Source organism: Dryobates pubescens, chromosome 3 (assembly GCF_014839835.1).
Source record: "Dryobates pubescens isolate bDryPub1 chromosome 3, bDryPub1.pri, whole genome shotgun sequence".
Taxonomy (NCBI): domain Eukaryota; kingdom Metazoa; phylum Chordata; class Aves; order Piciformes; family Picidae; genus Dryobates; species Dryobates pubescens.
Genome location: NC_071614.1, coordinates 8,486,392 through 8,508,043, shown reverse-complemented (window position 1 = coordinate 8,508,043; position 21,652 = coordinate 8,486,392). Strand labels below are relative to the sequence as shown.

Below are 21,652 nucleotides of genomic sequence, written 5' to 3'. Positions count from 1 at the left end.
AGCACTACTTGTTAGCCTGTGGTATCAAACTTGACTGTCCACTGTCTCAAAATAGTCCAAAAAGAAACTCAACAACAAGTCAAACTTGGCATTTAATTCCTCCACTGAACAGCCTTCATCATAGTACAAGTACTGACCATATTTTAACTAAGAACAAAAGCTTCTGTTCAAAGTAGACAATATTTTGTTTTATAGGGCGCAGAAACAATTTTAAGTCAAGCTTTTTCCACCCCTGTGCCTCAAAGATGTGCCAAGTACAAACAGCTTGTATTAACAGCACTCTTCTATTCATTTATTTTAATAATTGCCACTTTGATGGAAGCAGTGTAGACTGTATAGATCAGATCAGAGAGTACATTAAAATTCTTGCTTAGAGTAGCAGATAACTAAACACTTCAATATCATCACTTTAACATCTTCATTGATGATATGGATGAGGGGGTTGAGTCAGTCATCAGCAAGTTTGCAGATGACACCAAGTTGGGAACAGATGTTAGTCAGTCAGAGGGTGGAAAGGCTCTGCAGAGGGACCTTGACCAACTGGACAGATGGGCAGAGTTCAATGGCATGGCATTTAACAAGTCCAAGCGCCGGGTGCTGCACTTTGGCCACGGCAACCCCATACAGAGCTACAGGCTGGGGTCAGAGTGGCTGGAGAGCTGCCAAACAGAGAGGGACCTGGGGGTGCTGATTGACATCCGCCTAAACATGAGCCAGCAGTGTGCCCAGGTGGCCAAGAGGGCCAATGGCATCCTGGCCTGCATTAGGAATAGTGAGGCCAGCAGGAGCAGGGAGGCCATTGTGCCCCTGTACTCTGCATTGGTTAGGCCACACCTTGAGTCCTGTGTCCAGTTCTGGGCCCCTCAATTTAGGAAGGACATTGAGACACTTCGAGGTATCCAGAGAAGGGCAACAAGGCTGGTGAGAGGCCTTGAACACAGCCCTATGAGGAGAGGCTGAGGGAGCTGGGGTTGTTTAGCCTGGAGAAGAGAAGGATCAGAGGTGACCTCATTGCCCTCTACAACTACCTGAAAGGTGGTTGTAGACAGGAAGGGGTTGGTCTCTTCTCCCAGGCAACCAGCACCAGAACAAGGGGACACAGTCTCAAGCTGTGCCAGGGGAGGTTTAGACTCGAGGTGAGGAAAAAGTTCTTCACTGAGCGAGTCATTCGTCATTGGAATGTGCTGCCCAGGGAGGTGGTGGAGTCGCCGTCCCTGGAGGTGTTCAAGGGGAGATTGGACATGGCACTTGGTGCCATGGTCTAGTTATGAGGTCTGTTGGGACAGGTTGGACTTGATGATCCTTGGGGTCTCTTCCAACCTTAGTTATACTGTGATACTGTGATCACAGCAATGAGAAGAAATTGGGTAGGAGTTTATGCTGACATTGTTTGTAGTGTCTACTATGTATGGCAGAATAAAAGCAGATAGAAACTTACCACATTTTTGAGTGTCTTTTAATACTTTCATAGTAAAACAAGAAGTTAATTTCATGAACCCCTTCTTCATCTGGTCCCCGTAACCACATTGGCAGCTGCACTGAAGCCCCGGGCAGAAGAACAGCGTCGGGAAGTGGGACGTTTATTACTTCAGGCTGAGCTCCTGTGCCGAGCCCAAAGTCTAAGGAAGAAGCTGAAGACAACAGTGCTGTACGCACAGAGGTAGGATCTGTCACAACAGTCTTGTAAGCACTACAGTTCTCAGAAGCTGAAGGACTCAGTGGTGTTAGGACAGCAGTGTTTCCACCAAAGGTAAAAAACTCTGGATGCTTGGACACGACCTTCAACGCGGTCAGAGGACACTTGCTTACGTTCACAAACTCTACATAGGCCTTTCTGATTTCTCCACAGAGAAGTCCTGTAGGAAAATTGATAAAGAACACCTGTATGGGAGAGAACAGGAGAAAAGCTTGAGCACTGGGCCAAGTCACAAATGTGCACTAAAACCACCACCAATATATTTAAACCGTATGGCTCTCCATAGCTTCCTGAGGAGGGGATGTGGAGAGGAAAGCGCTGATCTCTTCTCCCTGGTATCCAGTGATAGGACTCATGGGAATCATAGAATCACACAATGCCAGGGGTCGGAAGGGACCTCTAAAGATCAAGTCCAATAGCCCTGCAAAGCATGACCACTTAAGACAGGTCACACAGGAATGCATCCAGATGGGTTTTGAAGATCTCCAGAGAAGGAGACTCCACAAGCTCTGTGGGCAGCCTGTTCCAGAGCTCCATCACTTGGTGATTCTGATTCTCACAGTAATTCTCACAGATTCCGATTCCCTCACAGTAAAAGAATTCTCAGGTTGAGATAGAATTTGCTGTGATTAAGTCCATTGCCCTATCCTATCATTAGGTATCATCAAAAAGAGCTTGGAATGGTTCAAAGCTGTGCCAGAGGAGACAAACTGAACACTAGAAAGCATTTCTTTACTGAGAGGGTGGTCAAACACTGGAACAGGCTTCCTTGAGAGGTGGTTGATGTCCCAGGCTTATCAGTGTTTAAGAGGCATTTGGACAAATTTAAACTCAGCCAGCCCTAAACTTCTGGCTGATCACTGTAGGTCCCTTCCACCTGAAATAATCTATAGAGGGTTGGTACTAACCAGTTAGATCACTTTAGTAAGGAAAATCACTGAGTTAACCAACTTGAAGATGAACATCAAGCAAACAGGGAAAAAATTCCTTGCCTGTTCTCCCTCAGCTTGATATCTGGCTACAAAAGCTGTTGCCAACTGAAACTCTAAAGGGAATATTAAAAACTTCAGAAGGATATTCATTTGGAAGCTTCAAGTTTCACTTGACTCAAACCCCACCCAAGTTCGGCAGTAACACATCAGAAATTAATGGAAAGATTCAGGCATTAACAAAGTCTAAGACTTCATTGTCACAATGCCACTGATGAGCTCTAAATTCAGCTATTTGCTTAAAACCACCAGTAGAAAGTAGCTACATACCTCCAACAAAGGCATTTCTTCTGTAATAATGGGGTCTAAACGCCGATCAGGTCCATATTTAATAGAGGTTTTTTCCTCCTTTGTGTTATTAAGTCGAGGCCCTTGGATTTCTAAGTCTTGTCTTCCTCTTACAGATAAGCCATTGGCAACAAACTTCCCTGAAACAATTGTTAAAATTGTTTAAATATTTTTTTTCCCCCCCTGAGCCATGATCTGCAGCTGCCTGCTCAATCTCATAAACCATCTCGATTCTCCAGTTACGGCACACGTGCAGTGTTCATTGATCAAGCTGCAGGACTGACAAAGGACTACTCATAGCTTACTGTGACACAAGGCAGTATGAGTTCAACCAGCCAGTTATCCATTGTGATGGACTTTACCCTTTAATAGTTTGATTACAAGAGAGGAGAAGGCAGAGCATGAAGGTGATGTATTTATTTCCTTTCCCAATTTCTGGCAAGCTGGAAAAGTCACCCAAACCAATTTTATTTCCTTTAACGACCACTACTCTCCAAAGTGCTCTTATTCTACAGGTTTCCATTTCATAGACAGCTAAGCAAGGTTTGGTTTTTTGAGACAATTTCAAATCCCTCATTTCCTCAACTAAATTTTCCTTGAGGTTCAGATTAATGACTCAAACCAGATCAACATGCAATTAACACGCAATCAATAAGTCATTTAGATGTTAAGACAAAGAAAAGAGAATGAATGAAGACAGAAGTTGCTGGGGGGGGAGGGGGGGTGGAAAAATCCCAAAACACAAGTATAGGAGCCAAATTTAAATTTGGGAATCTATGCAAAGAACTTCAGTGAGACTTTCAGGTGAAATTTAAAAGCTAACAAGGTGAAAAAACACAGCAGAAAAAGGAATGTCAAAAGAGTCAAAGTTGTCATAAATCAATATAGCACACAGAGAGCATTTAAATTTGAGGGGCATTTAAAAAATGGTTTCAGACTTTCTACAGATTTAAAAGGATCAGTAAGTAAGGGTTTGGCAGAGGTTACTTCCTCTCTCATGGAATTGCTAGAGATGCCAATCCATCATTTTCCTGTCCCAGTTGTTTCCCTTGTTTCCACATCCTTACCTGAAGGAGGGCCTTGCTCTATGATAATCAACTGTTAAATACTAGAATCCAGTTCTACTCTGCAGAAGCTGTGTCTGTCCCTTCCAGAGACACAAGATTTAAGGGAATAACACCACTCACTTACCTGTCTGTAATCCAACAGAAGGATCTATCCCATCTAATGTCACAGCACCCTGAACAGTGCCAAGATTATAAACGACTCCCAGAATATGTAGCTCCCCTGTTTGATGGGGAAAGAGCTTTAGTCTTGCCTGTGGAGATATGTTAAATTTTTGTTGTTGTTGCTACTAGGAAAAAAGGAGTATTACATTTAAATATCCAATTGCTAAAGACACTCACAGCTACATGTACCTCATAGTTATGTCAGATGTAACTGGGTACAACTAGTAGGCCTCTACTGGATTCCAAATTTTACAAAGACAGAATCTATCAAAACAGTCCCACTTGAGACATGCTCATTACATCACAACAGAATCCTAAACTGTAACAAAATTAAACTAACAAAGGCAGAATCACAGAATGGTTGAAGGTGGAAAGGCCCTCTGGAAGTCATCCTGCCCAACCCGCCTGCTCAGTGAGGGCCACTTGAGCAAGCTGCCCAGGACCAGCTCCAAATGGCTTCTCATCTCTTCAAGGATAACTACAGAATTTCTCTGGGCAGACTGTGCCATCCCAGCAAAGAAAACCCAAAAACCCCAACAACAAACAACTGTATCCTGCTGTTCAGATGAAGCCTCGTGTGTGTTGGTGCCCACTGCCTCCTGTCCTGTCACATCCTCCCTTCATACACACTGATGAGATTCCAAAGTTCCAGTACTTCATGTACCAGTAATGTCTTTTGTAACTTCAGTATTAAGTTCAGATCATAACAAGTCTGAACTCCACCCTAAAGATCAACACCAAAGAGACTATTTTGAGAACAAAGTGCAGTACTTACCACTTTTGTCTCCTCACTGTTAATTAAAAACTCTGCTATTGCTTCAGTTCCTATCATATCATCATTGCATGCTCCCTGAAAATAAGAAACAGCTTTTAAATGCTATTAATCCTAGGCAGAAAGGGTGCTATAAATACTACTGCCTACACCTTGCCAGGAACAAAAACCAACAACAAAAACCACACAAATTTCAAATTGCAGACAGTTAGGACCAGCAGGTGCTATATGCCCAGCTTCTCAGGCCTTCTGAATTAAAGCAGCAGCTAGAGAGCTCAATAACCATTTCCTTCAGAGAGAAATTCAAGGTTTACTACTACAAACAGGAACAATTCCAAGTCAGTTTCACTGATACAGAAATATTTATTCTATCATTGAAGTAGGAGTTTGGAGCAGAACATAAGGGAAAGTGTTTCACATAACTAAGCCTATAGTAACCATACATTTATAACTATGGCAAACATTTACAACACCTTTAGAGATCAAAGAATCACAGAATGTTACGGGTTGGAAGGGACCTTGTAAGATCATCCAGTCCAACCCCTCTGCCAAAGCAGGGTCACCTAGATTAAGGCACAGGAATGCATCCAGGAAGGTTTTGAATGTCTCCAGAGAAAGAGACAGTACAATCACTCTGGGCAGCCTGCTAAAGGGCTCTGTCACCCACACAGTGAAAAAGTTTTTCCTTATGTTCATGTGGAACCTCCTCTGCTCCAGACTGCACCCTTTGCCCCTTGTCCTGTCATTGGACATCACTGAGCAGAGCCTGGCTCCATCCTCCCAACACTACCCTTCACATCTTTATAAACATGAATGAGGTCATCCCTTGGTCTCCTCTTCTCCAAGCTAAGATGACCCACCTCCCTCAGTCTTTCTTCAGAGAGGAGATGTTCCACCTCATATTTGGTCAGGAAACCAAATTATTAGAGAATTTACTTTAGTATTCAGTATTAGAACATACTCAAACCTTGAAAACATCAATGTGAGAACAGTCCTTTGGAGGGAAGTTTTGGCAGTATTAGTTGAAGTCTTAAATTAAAGAGCAGTAAGTAGTTTCTCAAAGGTATCCAAAACACTGTATTTCTATCACAGTTAATTATGTTTCCTTCTTTGTTTTGGTTGAAAAAGGATGAAACTTTCCTTACCAGCTCTTTTGTTTCTCCACCATGCTTTGCATTGAAGTCTTTAGGTTGAAACTTCCACAGCAACGAGAGGTCAGTTAGAAGAAGTGGAACTTTCAGAGGGTTTCGGAAGGACACTTCTACAGTTATTGGCTCTGTTCAAAAAGGGCAAGAAAAGAGAATCATGGAATGCAGTGGCTTGGAAGGGACCTTTAAAGGTCATCTAGTCCAACACTCCTGCACTGAGTAGGGACATCCCCAACTAGATCAGCCTGCTCAGAGCCCCATCAAGCCTGACCTTGAATGCATTCCAGGGATGAGGCTTCCACCATCTCCATGGGCAACCTGTTCCAGTGTCCCACCACCCTCACAGTAAAGAACCTCTTCCTAATGCCTGAACCTTCAATGTCACCAGGTTATCCCTCCCACAATTTAAAGGCTCACCTAACTCAAAGCATTCAAATGCAAGCAAATTGCTCAGGAATGTTGGTTTCAATCTACACCACCACAAAGTTTTATACAGATTCACCTAACTCACTTGATTTCTGAAGTGTTTAAATCTTCACTTTACCTTCTATCACAGCAAGCGGAAATCTGGAGTTATCCGAGTAGCGACTTAGGCAGAATTGTGTTGGTTGAAAGTTTGAAGGTATTGTCCCTTTGTTTACCACAGAAACAACCTGCTCCTCAAGCTCTTTCCACTGTTGGGATGACTCAGAGTCATACTCCTGATCCAGACTTACATGAGTAGCTGCCTGCTTTTCACCTAGGTGGAGTAAGGCAGTCTTAGAAGATGAGAAAAGCAGCAGCCGGGGGCTGCACCGGACATTTAAGTATGGTTAAAATATGTTAAGTTCTCAAATGTAACTAAAAATGAGAGTCACTAAGTCAGTGAATTGCAAGACATTTTGGAAAGCACACCAGACAGACAACACTGAGCAGAATTGGAGTATCCTTCCTTCTGCAAACTGTGGAATTCCCGGATTTTCTCAGGCCACACGGTATGCTCAGCTTAGAGGTTTTTACTTTATGGCAGACTACAGCCCCACAGTACAGCCCTGGTTTATGCATGAGTTTCCACTCAGCTACTTCACATGCAGGAAATCAGTGTTTCAAACATTTCATCCAGGAGAAAGATAGCTTTATAGTTCATTTTATCACAGGCACTAGTGTCCAGCATTTGCTAAAGCATTAAAGATCCCTTTCACTTGCACTGCAGCTTTCTAGCTGGAATGCAACCTGGAAATCAACACTCCTGCACAGGCAGACCTCATATTTACAGAGAAAGCCTAAAACCATCTAGCAAGTAGGTACTAAGCTTAAGCTTTTCTTTTGATGTCTTATTTAAGCAGCTACCTTGTCACAGCAGTTTTACATTTGATATATTTTTTTCATGTCACCAACTCCTGCAGGTGTTTTGGCTCCATAAATAAAGCACTTCAGTGCCTTTACATAGAATTTTCTAACCTTCTGCTGGTCTTCTATCATGCCCAAAGAAAACACGGGTTGCGGAGCTGTTGATGTATGGTAAAGGAAGCTGTGGTAAGGGACCATCAGGTGACAGCTGGGTTACGTTCTGGAGGAGAGGAAGAAAACAGAGGGTCATGTCAGTGTGCAAATACACAGTGCCCATGCTGCACACTACCAGTGAACAGGTAGTATTTTTAAGATGGAATGCATCATTTCAACTAACTGTTTTGACAGTTTCTTCTGCTTTGACAGTGTGATGTAATATTTCTCCAAGAAAGTTTGAAGTTCATGAAATCTTTATGGAAGAGGAAAAATAATCGTTATAACCCAGCCCTTTAATCATAGAATCAATAAGGCTGGGAAAGACCTCAAAGATCAAAGTCCAACCTGTCACCCAACACCTCATGACTACTAAACCATGGCACCAAGTGCCACGTCCAATCCCCTCTTGAACACCTCCAGGGACAGTAACTCCACCACCTCCCCAGGCAGCACATTCCAATGGCTAACAACTCTCTCTGGGAAGAACTTTCTCCTCACCTCCAGCCTAAACTTCCCCTGGTGCTGTTTGAGACTGTGTCCTCTTGTTCTGGTGCTGGCTGCCCCCTCCTGGCTACAACCTCCCTTCAGGTAGTTATAGACAGCAATAAGGTCTCCCCTGAACCTCCTCTTCTCCAGGCTAAACAATCCCAGCTCCCTCAGCCTCTCCTCGTAGGGCTTGTGCTCGAGGCCTCTCTCCAGCATCGTTGCCCTTCTCTGGACATGTTCAAGAGTCTCAATGTCCTTCTACAGGCTGGGGTCAGAGTGGCTGGAGAGCAGCCAAACAGAAAGGGACCTAGGGGTACTGATTGACAGCTGGCAGAACATGAGCCAGCAGTGTGCCCAGGTGGCCAAGAAAGCCCATGGCATCCTGGCCTGCATCAAGAATTGTGTGGCCAGCAGGAGCAGGGAGCTCATTCTGCCTCTGTACTCAGCACTGGTTAGGCCACACCTTGAGCACTGCGTCCAGTCCTGGGCCCGTCAATTTAATTGTGGCTGCATGGCTGGTACAAGCTTTATTTGATTCAAAGCTTGACTAACTCAGAATTTGATAATCTCTTTACTACACCACTACCATTACACAAGACTCACCACTGCTGAGCTGTGGACTCAAACTTGTGTAGCATCTACCATAAATTAGCAAACACCACAGAAATGGTTTACAAGATTTGGAAGACAGTGAATAACTACATGGCTGCAAGTTGTGTGATGCTACCAGCACTGAACACCCTATAATGTGCTACAATACTATAATCCAGTATCACTCATGAACTTACAGCCCACTGAGTCACATCATCTATGAAAACACATATTAAAGAACGAAATTCACTACAACATAGATAGAGGGCACTTCAAAGTACCAGAAGAGCTGACAGACTACCTAGCCTTTATGAAACATTTATTATCAAAAGCCTCAAAAATCATTATGAATTGATCAAAACAAAACACTTCCCCTAACAGAAACTGAACTACCACAAGCTGCAGTCCAGCCATGACGCTCATTTTGTTGCAATAAAAACATACATGAAAGAGTCACACTAATACCCACCAGTGAGAATATACTTAATACATGAGATACAGCAAATCTGGGTTGTTTTGAAGACTGAAGTAAAAAAAATGAACACATCACCTACATAAAAACCATCCCTGGAACAAAGCAGGGTATGACAGAAAATCATTTGATGACTTCACAGGAAATTACTGGTAATAAAATTAGTGCTTAGAATAGAATTAACCAGGTTGGAAAAGATCTTTGAGATCACTGAGTCCAATCTACCACCCAACACCATGTAATCAACTAAACCATGGCACCAAGCACCCCATCCAGGCTCTTCCTAAACACCTCTAGTGATGGGGACTCCACCACCTCCCTGGGCAGCACATTCCAATGGACAATCTCTCTTTCTATGAAGAACTTCTTCCTAACATCCAGTCTAAACTTCCCCTGGTGCAGCTTGAGACTATGTCCTCTTGTCCTGGTGCTGGTTGCCTGGGAGAAGAGACCAACCCCCTCCTGGCTACAACCGCCCTTCAGGTAGCTGTAGAGAGCAAGAAGGTCTCCCCTGAGCCTCCTCTTCTCCAGGCTAAGCAGCCCCAGCTCCCTCAAGCCTCTTCTCATAGGGCTGTGCTCCAAACCCCTCCCCAGCTTTGTTGCCCTTCTCTGGACACATTCCAGCAAGTCAACATCCTTCTTAAACTGAGGGGCCCAGAACTGGACACAGGACTCAAGGTGTGGCCTAACCAGGGCAGTGTACAGGGGCAGAATGACCTCCCTGCTCCTGCTGGCCACACTGTTCCCGATACAGGCCAGGATGCCATTGGCCTTCTTGGCCACCTGGGCAAACTACTCAAGGAATAAAAACAATTAAGAGTCATTTACCTTATAAACATAAAGATATTCTCTTAAGAAAGCCCCTTGTTGTGCTGGGGGCTGTTTGCTGTCATTGATCAAGATATGCCTGAAGGCAGACACGGCATTGTCAAGCTGACAGAGTGTGTAGGACTGGCGCCCAATGGTGAAGTTAATGTGGTCTTCAGCGAGGGACCAGCCTTTCCCTTTGTAAACCTGCATGGCTTGGCAGTAGCAACGTAAGGCATGTCTTTTCTGCAAGAAACAAGAAGCCACTTAGTTTCTCAAACAATCCCATTCACCACTCATTGTCACTGCAGCATCAGGAAGACTGAAGTCAGAAAGGTTTTACCAGCCCTCTCCACTATGCCAAAAGCAATGTTTGCAGAACTACACCTCTGAGCATCCCAGTCAACCCCAAGTGAAGCACAGAAGTGCTGGTTCAGACAGTACAGAGCCAAGCCTGCAGATACAGTTCATGCTTTCCAAGACTAGTGTAACAGGCAGTAAGTTCAAAGCACAAATAAGAGAAGACGACTACTTTTGCCATAGTGCTCTGTGTTGCTCTACAAGAATTAGACACAAGCAAGAGACCTGTCACATGAACACAAAGTCAAAGCTTTACAAAATGCATGCAAAGGAGTGAAATATAGAAGAGCAAAGGGAAAAAAAAAAAAACCTCTGACCAATAGTTCCCTGTCAGTATTGTCCTGTCATAAAACCAGACAGGGAAACTACTGCAGATAGCTCCTTTTAGTAGTTTCTATGAAGAAAACCAAGAAGGAGGGGAAAATCCTCCTCCTATCCTTCACATCTGAGACTCATATAGAAGGCAAGAATACAAGATTTGCTTTGATCCTTACAGAAGAAAACCCAGAAAAACCTTATCAAATAAAAATTAGATTGGGTGGGGTGGGAGAACAGCCCCCTGAAACACAGGGCATCTATCCCACCACTGAGGCAGAAATCACTTGTGCGCTTTATGTTCAACAAACCTTGAGTTCATTTACCAGAGTTAAACCTGCCTGCCCAGGAATTTGAATGAAAGTAAAAGTCTGATCTGTATTGGTTTAATTGCTACTTAAGCCTAAGCAGTCATAAAGAGATGCTTTAGTCTGTCTTGCAGTAACTATTCAGACACCTGCAACTCCACTGAAAAAGCATGTGGTTCAGGCAACAGGAAAAATATGCCTACATTTTGCCATTATTCTATGAAATTAAGAATTTAACACACCCTTAACTCCTGCAGCTCACTCTTAGAGCTCAGGAATAAGAATACTTCTTTACCCAAATAAAAAGCCTTGTATTTCACTGTGTATGAAACTGAAACCCAGAACTGAAAACACATGTCACTGAAGTTTCAAGCCAAAGATCTTCAGCATTATTTCAGACAGAAGACAAAGCTGATCAACACAGAGGGCATATTCAGAAGAATCACACAGCTGCACACTTCTGACTAACACAAAAGTGTCAGAATCAATCATCTTTTTCCAGACTAATGACATATTTGAAGTGGTTTTCAAACACCAAGCATACTTCTCATGCTGAAAGACAATACTTACCTGGCCTGCTTTACTAAACCTATGGCCAGCCAGTATCATATGAAATGCAAACTTCCTAACCATGGGGCTTTTCATGTTTATAAAGCAATGGGCTGCCTGCTCCAACAGAAGTGCACTGCGAAGGTCTGAATCCTGTTTAAAAGCAAAAAGGAAAATCAGCCTCAAAGTTAAATACAAAGGTAACAGTGGCCTTAATTGAATGCTAACAGGGACAGTAAGCTGTGACACTCCTGTGAAGGTGAAGATGTACACATTTTATGTATGTGTGTATGTAAAAGAGAAGACTAGAAGTGCTTTTCTCTCTGTTACATACCAAATACACTGACAGTTTTTTTCCAGGGGAGAGCTTTTATGTATCAACCTATTTGAGTCTGAGTGACAAAATAACTATTTTCTGCTTTTTAAATTACCCAGGCTACAGTTTCTAACACCATTACCTCTAAAGCACTTTTGCTATCTTTTCCCCTTCCACTCCCCTGCAGGTATTAAGGCTAGAAACAGAAAATAAGAGCTTTAAAATAATGAAGGAATAATAGAAGGAACCTGTTGAGTTTGTATCACAAGAACCAGGATGATTTCTTAACAAGGTAAAATTACTTATCATCACACTCTTCATGCCCAGACACAGCCATATTGCTTTAACCAATCTGAACAAAATCTACTTGACTTTACCACAGGTGATCCCCATCCAGTCAGTGATGGACTCCACAAATACACTGAGACACCTCCACAGTATCCTGTGAAGATTTTCCTTGCAACTGCCCAGAGACACCACAAGCATACTACATGTAATTGTAAGTTGTAAAACATTTGCACAGAGCAAATAATCCTTGCTTAAAATCATCCACACTGCTCATGCAAATTCTAGTAGCAAGTTTAATTTGAAAGAGCAAGAATGAAGCTACAAAGACACTTGAGAAAGAAACTTACACAACTAAGCAAATTCATTCCATGCTTAATCTCTCCCAGGAAAATTCTCAGAAGCATCACATTTGGTGCAGCTGACCACAAAGCCAGAACTAACTGCCAGTTACTTTCCTCCAAGCTACACAGAAGATGCTATACTACTACTGGTATTACATTTATTTCACTCCTTTTCAAGCAAGACACTTTCTGGGCTGTTAGAAGCTAATTCTATGCTTAATTTCCACCAATTAATATTAGAGAAGTGTTCAGACTAGCTTTCACTTACACAGTATGATTCTAATGATTCATAACAGCTGAGCTCCACTGATGCCTTAGTTACTTAAACTATAGAGAACTTCTGATTATATGTAGGCTAGTATCCATTATGGCTCTGGCAAGCCATGCTAATGCTTTTAACCCATGAGTTCTTAAATTGAAAGTATGACAGAATCACCAAGGTTGGAAGAGACCTCAAAGATCATCAAGTCCAACCTGTCACTACAGACCCCATGACTAAACCATGGTTGTTGTGGCCAAAGTGCAGCACCCGGCACTTGGATTTGTTGAACGCCATCATGTTGGACTCTGCCCATCTGTCCAGTCGGTCGAGGTCCCTCTGCAGAGCCCTTCTGCCCTCTAACAGATCAACATCTGCTCCCAACTTGGTGTCATCTGCAAATTTGCTGATGACTGACTCAATCCCCTCATCCAGATCACCAGTGAAGATAGTATAAGAGGATGGGGCCCAGCACTGATCCATGGGGGACGCCACTGGTGACTGGCCACCAGCTGGATGTGGCACCATTCACCACCACTCTCTGGGCTCGGCCCTCCAGCCAGTTCCTAACCCAGCACAGAGTGTTGCTGTCCAAGCCACGAGCTGACAGCTTAGCCAGCAGTTTGCTGTGGGGGATGGTGTCAAAGGCCTTGCTGAAGTCCAGATAGACTACATCCACAGGCCTCCCCACATCCACCAGATGGGTCACCTGATCATAGAAGGAGATCAGGTTGGAGAGGCAGGACCTGCCCTTCCTAAATCCATGTTGGCTGGACCTGAGCCCTTGGCCATCCTTCAGGTGAGCATATGTATGTCATACAAGAGCTAAGCAGATGTCAAGGAAATTCTTTATAAAGCCAAAGATAACAAATGCATATTTAGGACATTTAAAGAAGTCAAGCAAGTCACTTGATTATTAAAGTACTAGTTCATTTTCATTTGCAGTGTAAACAGTTTTCTTCATGCTTTAAACCAGCTCATTTGCTATCTTTGGCTAGAAAATATAGGCCAAGGAGTAGAAGAGTAACCCCCAAGTGCTTGGATAAGTAAACACAGGGCAGGAGTGGAAGAAGCTACCAAGTGTTTTACCTCACTGGTCAAACGGATCAGAAGAGCAGCTGCCTCTGAGTATTTGCTTTGGCTTTTTAAGATTTCAGCACTCAGCAGCACGCAGCGTTCAGCCAGGACCATGTTCCTAAAACCAAAACCAAAAAGGTGTTAGTAAATATTTATCAAAAGAAACCACTGAAGACTTTTCACCTCAAATCTGACAAGTTATCTCCGTCTCTTAACAGGCTGATGTTCTGTTTTCTAGCCTTCTTCAAGTCAAAAACAGGAAAGTTCATTCCCTGCAAAACAACCACATGCAGCCTGGCACATTAAGTGTTCTGACCTACAGAACAGAAGCTTCCAAAAATCAAAGCTTGAGTGCACTTGGGAGGACAGCATCCTATTTAGAAGAACAGTAGCTAAAATGATCCAATCAACTAAATGCTCTGATAAACAAGAAGTCCAAGAGTCCAGCAGTAAATCCAACACAAGTTTAATCAGCACTCTATGAAGAATGGCACAGTTCCCTTTCCAGGTACCTTAGATAAACTAACAATGCAGCCCAGAAAGGAAATCACATCCTAGGCTGCATTGAGAGGAATGTGGCCAGCCGGTCAAGAGAGGCGGTTCTGCCCTTTTACTCTGCTCTTGTGAGACCTCCACCTCACATGCTGCATCCAGTTCTGGTGTCCCCAGCGTAAGGAGGACAGAGCTGTTGGAGTGAGTCCAGAGGAGGGTCACAAAGATGATCAGAGTGCTGAAGCACCTCTGCTATGAGGATAGGCTGAGAGAGCTAGGGTGGATCAACCTAGGAAAGAGAAGGGGGACCTTATGGCTGCCTTCCAATACCTGAAGGGATCCTACAGGAAGGCTGCAGAGGGACTTTTCGTAAGGGTGTCTAGCAATAGAACAAGGGAGAACGGTGTTAAGCTGAGGGGGAGTAGGTTTAGACTGGATCTTAGGAAGAAGTTCTTCAGTATGAGGTGGTGAAACTCTGGAATAGGTTGCCCAGGATGTTGTGGATGCTTCCTCCCTGGAGGTGTTCAAGGCCAAGCTGGATGAGGCCTTGAGCAGCCGAGTCTAGTTGGGAGGCATTCCTGCCCATGGCAGGGAGCAGACAATGTCTGAGGTCTCTTCCAACCTAAGCCATTCTATGATACTCTTCAAAAAGGTCACCATCATTCTGTGATCTTTGTCTGGCATGTGCAGAGGAAGACATTAAACCACCAGGTCTTCCAACTTTGACTGGATCAGTATGAAAGTAACCAACATACTTGCAGATGTCTCGATAGGTCTGAATCGCTGTTTCCATATAATGAGCAGGATACGGTCTGGGAGCTCCAGGCTGAAGAAAAGCTGACACTGCTGCCATTTCCTACAAGAGAAATCAGTACTGTCACTGCAGGTTCTCAGCAAATACTGGGGACAGGTTGCAACAGCTACTACTTCAAGATCTTCATCTAACCAGTTACTGGCACATAAAAGCATACCCAACACATTGCAGCTGATAAGAGCTTTAACACAATAGCCTACTTATGAATTTGCTTGCAATTAACCAGGCAGCAGGGAAGAGAGCTACACATACTGAAGTGTTTTCAGTTGATTGTATGCTAGGCAGAAGCAGTGATTCAGTACTGCTGATAATTTCCTTTTGCAGGAACAAACTTCCTGGTAAAGTAGCATCACCATCTCTTTTGAGATGAGAACTCTTTTCTGAGTGTTGCTTAAATGAAGTTACAGTCTCAGATTCCAAGGAAATTTTAGTACATGTACTCTAAAATCTTATTTCTTTATGGGATAGCAAAGCTTTTCTGCAGTAATGACTAAGACTTGTAGGCTGTAAAGCAATTCATAATCAAGACCTCTACAAACCTCTCCGGGCAACCTGTTTCAGCGTCTCACCACCCTGATGGTACTTCATAACATCCAATCTGAATCTACCCATTTCTATTTTTTCCCCATTCCCCCTAGTCCTATCATTACCTGACACCCTAGAAGTCCCTCACCCACCCCATTTTCCCCCTTTTTCCCCTCAAATCCCAGAGCACCCGGGCTCTATTGGGAGTCTCCTCCCACCCCAGGTGTGGCTACTTGGCCCTCCCCACCCACTCCCCTATTTAACCCCCACCAGGAAAGGCAGAAGCCCCAAGGTGAGCCCATCTGGGCTGAGAGATCCTCCTCTCATCACTGGTGAGTGCCCATAGGTGATGGTGGTGGTGACAACAAAGAAATTAATCATATGATTAAGAAATTAAGGCAACTTTTTCAGGCTCTCCAAATGCAGAGCAACTGTCTGTGCTGCAATTACACACTTCTGTAATTTACATCAAGATGGCACAGCCTACAAGAATGCTTCCACTGCTCTACAAAGTCAAGTTTCAAATTTTCTTAACTCAACTAGGCTAAAGTCTACAAAACACCATCCAAAAACTTTTAAAACAAGCCTCTGAATTTTCCCAAGTGTTCCCACTACCATGTTGAAAATTATTTTAGTGACAGAGCTGTTCAATCTTAGGAGAAATTAATGAATGTGTTGACAGTGAAGTTCAGCGGTGACATACTCAAACCATATCCTTCAAGAGTCTTAAAAACACATGGTACAATACTATATTTAGTGAAAGTCTTGACTTTCTGGCAAGCAAGTATTTTGCCAAAGTCTAGAAGAGAAACTATAAAATAATTTCACACTGGATTTTGAGTTCTGAAGACTACAAATGTAAAGATCTACTCTGCTGGAGGTTGCATTCTAGGTATTCTCCTTACCATACTGCACATTTTAAGAGCCATCCCCTCCATTTTTAGTCACTTTTTTCCCCCTACTTGATGAAACAAGAGCCAACAGATTTGAGAACACTTCAGGATTTGCTAGATATACGCAGCAGATTTGGGAAGACCCTTATAAATTTGAAGGTGGAAAGAAGAGATTGCATTTTGTTACCTTCAGACAAATATTAGAGATTACAAGGAAAAGTTCACAGAATGTTTACGTTATATGAAGTACCAACCAGTGCTCCAGCTGCATAAAGCATTGCCTGATCATTTAAGAAGTCTTTCTTTGCTGTATGGTAACAGCTGTATGCAAGCTCATAGTGTTGCACCAAAAAGCACAAGTCTGCCATTTTCCGGATTTGAAGCTCTGGTGCTTCTGGTGGATACCTGTAAATACAAATAGTTCAATTCAATGTCATAATTTGACTAAACAGAGCAAGGCAAGCTCTTGTAAAGTCATCCCCTCTCATTTGAATTTCTAGTCACAAAGTAGGAATGAAAACTGCATTGCTTCAGCCCTACCTAAAAACCACCTAGGACAAAGCAAAGCTGTTTCCCCTCTGCCACATGGAACTGGTTTCACACCAGTTCTGGTTAACAAGATTCACTGTTCCACTGACATTCAAAACAAGCATTCCTCTTAGCCAAGAAATACTGAAAAAAGCATGCAGCTCTCACTGAAACTGCTCAGGAAGATTAACTGTTAGTGCTGAACAGAGCTGCATGAGAAGGAAACAGTAAGATTAACTGTTCACCGAGCTGTAGTTATCTCTTCTCCTGTCTCCTGAAAGGAAAAAATCCACTGAATAACTCTGCTTTTAAGCCAAAGCAGCGGGCAAGTTCCTGTCCTCTGCAAGAATCACTTCATAAATATTTTCACAAACACTTTTTAGTCAGACTTTGTGGGGAGAAAGCCATGTTGACAAATACAGGAAGTTGAAATTCACAACCTCTTTGCTTGGGAGACAACACACAAATTTAAAGCCGTATGGAAATGTCAGGGACATTCACTCTGGGTGGGTAATGTCCAAGAGGTAATGAGACTTCTGTGGTTAAAATATGACAGTGGAACAAAATGCTTTTCATGACTAAATATCCTTGGTCACAGGGGGAAATTACAAAGCATACAGGAGGAATATTTTGGTAAAACTTGAAATCCAGTTTCAGTGTAAAATAGAGGTGCCAAAAGTATGAAATTCCCCTTGATTTAGCACTGAAACACCCTTGCAAAGGAAATATACTTAACTGCAGTAAATGAATTACAGTTCCTATTAGTTCTAGCTACATAAACAATGGGGATTGGCTTAAATGAGAAAAGAAAAAGCCTGTAGTAATTTTAAACCATTCCCATGGCAGATCACAGCTTCTTTTTATTACTATCACTCTTAAAAACATGCAGTCTAACTTAAACTTCACTATAAATATCACAGGAAGATACACTTTATCCACTTTCCCTTTAAGTTCTTCTATTCTACTTGATGATCTCTGAGGTCTCTTCCAACCTGGTTAATTCTAGTCTATTCTTGTACACATTTAGCCATAGCATTTCTCATTACCTCTCCAATTAAAGGCTTTTACAGTATTGGTGATTTAGTTTACTTTGCAGAACATCATCAAATAAAAGTAAGTTCATATAGAAAGGACATATATAAAGTTCATATATAAAGGACAGGACTGCAATTACTTACAGCAAACCAGAAGTATTCTTCAGTTCATTTATGCTTTTCTCTGGAACCTTGCTGCCACTAAACCATTTTTTAGTAGCAGAAAACAGCGATCGACTCAATCCTTTCCTGGATATCAACTGCAAAAAGACACTAAATTAGAGCACTACCAGGGGCACACCAGCAGAAGCTAAACTAACACAAAAATCCAAGCTTCAGTAAGGCTTCCTAAACTCTGGTTGTTTCCATAAAACAGAAATAAACAACAACAATTAAATAACCAAGAGCACATTCCTACAAGTGGCAATTCATGTATTCATTCCATTTCAGGCAGCTGAGGTTCACTATTGCTGCTGTAAACTGCAGATAGCTCCATCCTAAGAACCAAAACATTTGGTGTCTGTTTGAAATCTAACAGAACATCTAATTTCTGGCATTAGTTCAACCTAAAATCTGGACAAAGATGATACTTGAAGGAAGAACTAACCATCACCACCCACATAAAGCATTACTACGTGGTATCAATTCCAAGGGCACTAGTCATACCTGCAAGCAAGGTTACACAGCTTTGTTCTTTTAGGTAATTCCCACTGACATGGAAACTTCCACAAGGAATTACCATTCTCAAGCCCTAAGGCAAACTAAAGCTCTTTCTGAAGCTAATTTTTAGACCTTAACATATTGGGTTTTTACCATGACTAAGAATCCTTCTTACATCCCCAACGTAAGGCTGTTTCCTGCATTGGAAAGGTGTAGGCACCTTTTCCATCTTTCTCCATGAAACATTCCAAGTGCAAATGTGGCCAGCATGTACAAACTCCCAAAAGTGAAGTCCAGGAGAGTGTTCGTTGCAGTAGATGACATTTGATATCAAAACTCCTACTTAAAACTATAACCTGGATGGAAAACTCAATCAAAATACAGAATTCAGCTAACAGACTAATGCTGGGTACAAGTCTAATGCTAAATACATTTGATTGGACTAATCCAATGGATTAATTCTACTAAGACAATGATTGATTGCCAATCCATCTCTCCAGCTGCTTACAATCATGCAAAAGTAAAATAAAAGAAAAGATCTTCTTATGATGGAAAGAACTTTACAGCACACCCTGAACTCACCATAGGCACACCTGAAGGCATTCAAAGTCAAGCATGATGGTGCTCTCGGCAACCTGATCTAGTTGGAGATGTCCCTCCTTGGACTGGATGACCTTTAAAAGGTCCTTTCCAACCCAGTGTGTTCTATCATGTTAATTATCACATTCCCAAAAGCCCTCATTGGCAAGAAGAACATTCAGTTGCAGAAACTGCAGAGGTCAAAACAGACCTGCATGATTTGGGGTGTCCATGCATTTCTGCCCCTGCCAAGAAGCAGCAGTTGAATATGCAGCCCTTTTGCAGACAACTGTTGATGAAAACGCCTTTTCTTAACTTTAGTTCTGCATTCTAATGCTGCACTTTTTGTTCCCCATGCCAGAATCATCCAGAAGCACACAATATTGTGATGACAGGAGTAAAGGCCAGATATTCCTGGTAATAGTTCAGACAGGCTTTCACCAAGAAGCCACCTTGCACTGAAGCTCTGCCAATACAGATCAAGCCAGAAAACTTCAGCTAGTTCTCTTAAAACTTACTTCCAGTTTGCAACAGGGCTGCTGAATCACAAGATGAAGAAGGAAGTCATAATTTCAAGAGAGATTTTGGGGTAAATGGATTTGCACCCCAACTGTTTTTAACTCTTATGGCACAAAGGGTTTGAAGAGTCAACTGACCTGATCGTTGAGCTGCCGAATTGTCTTCTCAATATGGGGCAGAAGTCCTCTAAAGGTGAATTCCTGTATGAACTGCCTAATCCGATCGTGGTCAGTGAGTGTTAAACAAGCCCCATGAGGTGTCCCAGAATTGGATTTCTTGGAGTCCTGCAGTGATGCAGCAGCCTTTGTGCAATCAGTGCTATCCAAACTGGCGCTGGGAAGATCCAGTTGAAGGGGGTGAGTCTTAAAGTTATTTGACAGGCCATCTGTTGAAAGAGTGAACAAAAACCCCAGGAAGTATAAAGTTCTTTAAACATTTTGGGTTTAAAATGTCTTTATTAACCCACTTTTAAATTTTCCTTACATAGTACTCAACAAATATATTCACCCTTTAACCTCCACTTCAGACTAATGCTGAGGACAACAACAGCAGAGCACAACCTGAGAATTACATCATTCCTGAAACTGTTCAGAAAGCTCAGAGAATCTCAGGAACTACAATAGGGCTAAATAGAAGAGAATAGAATTAACCAGGTTGGAAAAGACCTTTGAGATCACCGAGTCAAATCTATCATCCAACACCATCCAATCAACTAAACCATGGCACCAAGCACCCCATCCAGGCTCTTCCTAAACACCTCCAGTGATGGTGACTCCACCACATCCCTGGGCAGCACATTCCAATGGCCAATCTCTCTTTCTACGAAGAACTTTCTCCTAAACCTCCCCTGGCACAGCTTGAGACTGTGTCCTCTTGTTCTGGTGCTGCTTGCCTGGGAGAAGAGACAAACCCCCTCCTGGCTACAACTTCTCTTCAGGTAGCTGTAAGATAGCAATAAGGTCTCCCCTGAGCCTCCTCTTCTCCAGGCTAAGCAGCCCCAGCTCCCTCAGCCTTTCCTCATAGGGCTGTGTTCCAAACCCCTCACCAACTTTGTTGCCCTTCTCTGGACACATTCCAGCAGCTCAACATCCTTCTTAAACTGAGGGGCCCGGAACTGGACACAGTACTCAAGGTGTGGCCTAACCAGTGCTGAGCACAGGGCAGAATGACCTCCCTGCTCCTGCTGGCCGCACTATTCTTAAAGCAAATTTCATTTTTCTTCCATCTTTCTCCTCAAATCCTAACCTCTTTGTGGTAGGTTGAGAGAGGGCTTAGCTCTCCCTCCTCCACAGAGTAAGAAACCACAGCTAACTCAGTCGAAGAGCAAAAGCTATATATTTACAAGCATATATGGAAAGCAGGTTATATATAACACAATATATACAGGTATTTACAATATATACACAGAAATACACAGCAAAGACAAATAACACAACAAAAATCCCTCCCTCAGGGAGGGATCCCCTCTTTGGATCCCCCTCTCTCCCCCCCTTACCTCCCTTTTTCCCCAAAAAGGGGTTAGAGAGAGAGAAAGGCAAGTTACTAAGGAAAAGAGTTGTTAGCAAGCTTCAAAAGCCCATGCAGGATTAGTGTTTGCTTATCTGAAGGCCAAGTCCAGCAGTTCGCAGAAGAAGCAGGCAGGGAGAACAGGCTGAAACACCAAACTCCCCCAACTCCCAAACCGAACTGAACTGAGGAAAAAATTTTCCAACCGCTTCACAATCTAAAGCTGAATTTTTGTTTATCAACCAATGAAATTCGTTTAGAATATCAGAATGTTTTGGTTCTAGTACCAAAAACATTAGCCAGTGTGTTCCAGCAGTGTTTGTTCT

The 21,652-nt window shown here is 42.8% G+C and overlaps 1 protein-coding gene across 1 annotated transcript in view; it reads right to left on the bottom strand.

Annotated features, from left to right (window-relative positions):
- TRAPPC8 (trafficking protein particle complex subunit 8) overlaps window positions 1–21,652 on the bottom strand; it is a 58,337-nt gene that overhangs the window by 17,274 nt on the left and 19,411 nt on the right. Inside the window, exons 7-20 of the mRNA XM_054179648.1 lie at window positions 19,958–20,205; window positions 18,207–18,322; window positions 16,755–16,905; window positions 15,024–15,124; window positions 13,789–13,894; window positions 11,517–11,648; window positions 9,985–10,209; window positions 7,563–7,671; window positions 6,667–6,861; window positions 6,120–6,250; window positions 4,978–5,052; window positions 4,165–4,291; window positions 2,956–3,113; window positions 1,439–1,881 (exon numbers count right to left, since the gene is read on the bottom strand). Of these exons, the coding sequence (XP_054035623.1) occupies window positions 1,439–1,881; window positions 2,956–3,113; window positions 4,165–4,291; window positions 4,978–5,052; window positions 6,120–6,250; window positions 6,667–6,861; window positions 7,563–7,671; window positions 9,985–10,209; window positions 11,517–11,648; window positions 13,789–13,894; window positions 15,024–15,124; window positions 16,755–16,905; window positions 18,207–18,322; window positions 19,958–20,205 (2,317 nt within the window). The remainder of the gene's footprint in view (window positions 1–1,438; window positions 1,882–2,955; window positions 3,114–4,164; window positions 4,292–4,977; window positions 5,053–6,119; window positions 6,251–6,666; window positions 6,862–7,562; window positions 7,672–9,984; window positions 10,210–11,516; window positions 11,649–13,788; window positions 13,895–15,023; window positions 15,125–16,754; window positions 16,906–18,206; window positions 18,323–19,957; window positions 20,206–21,652) is intronic.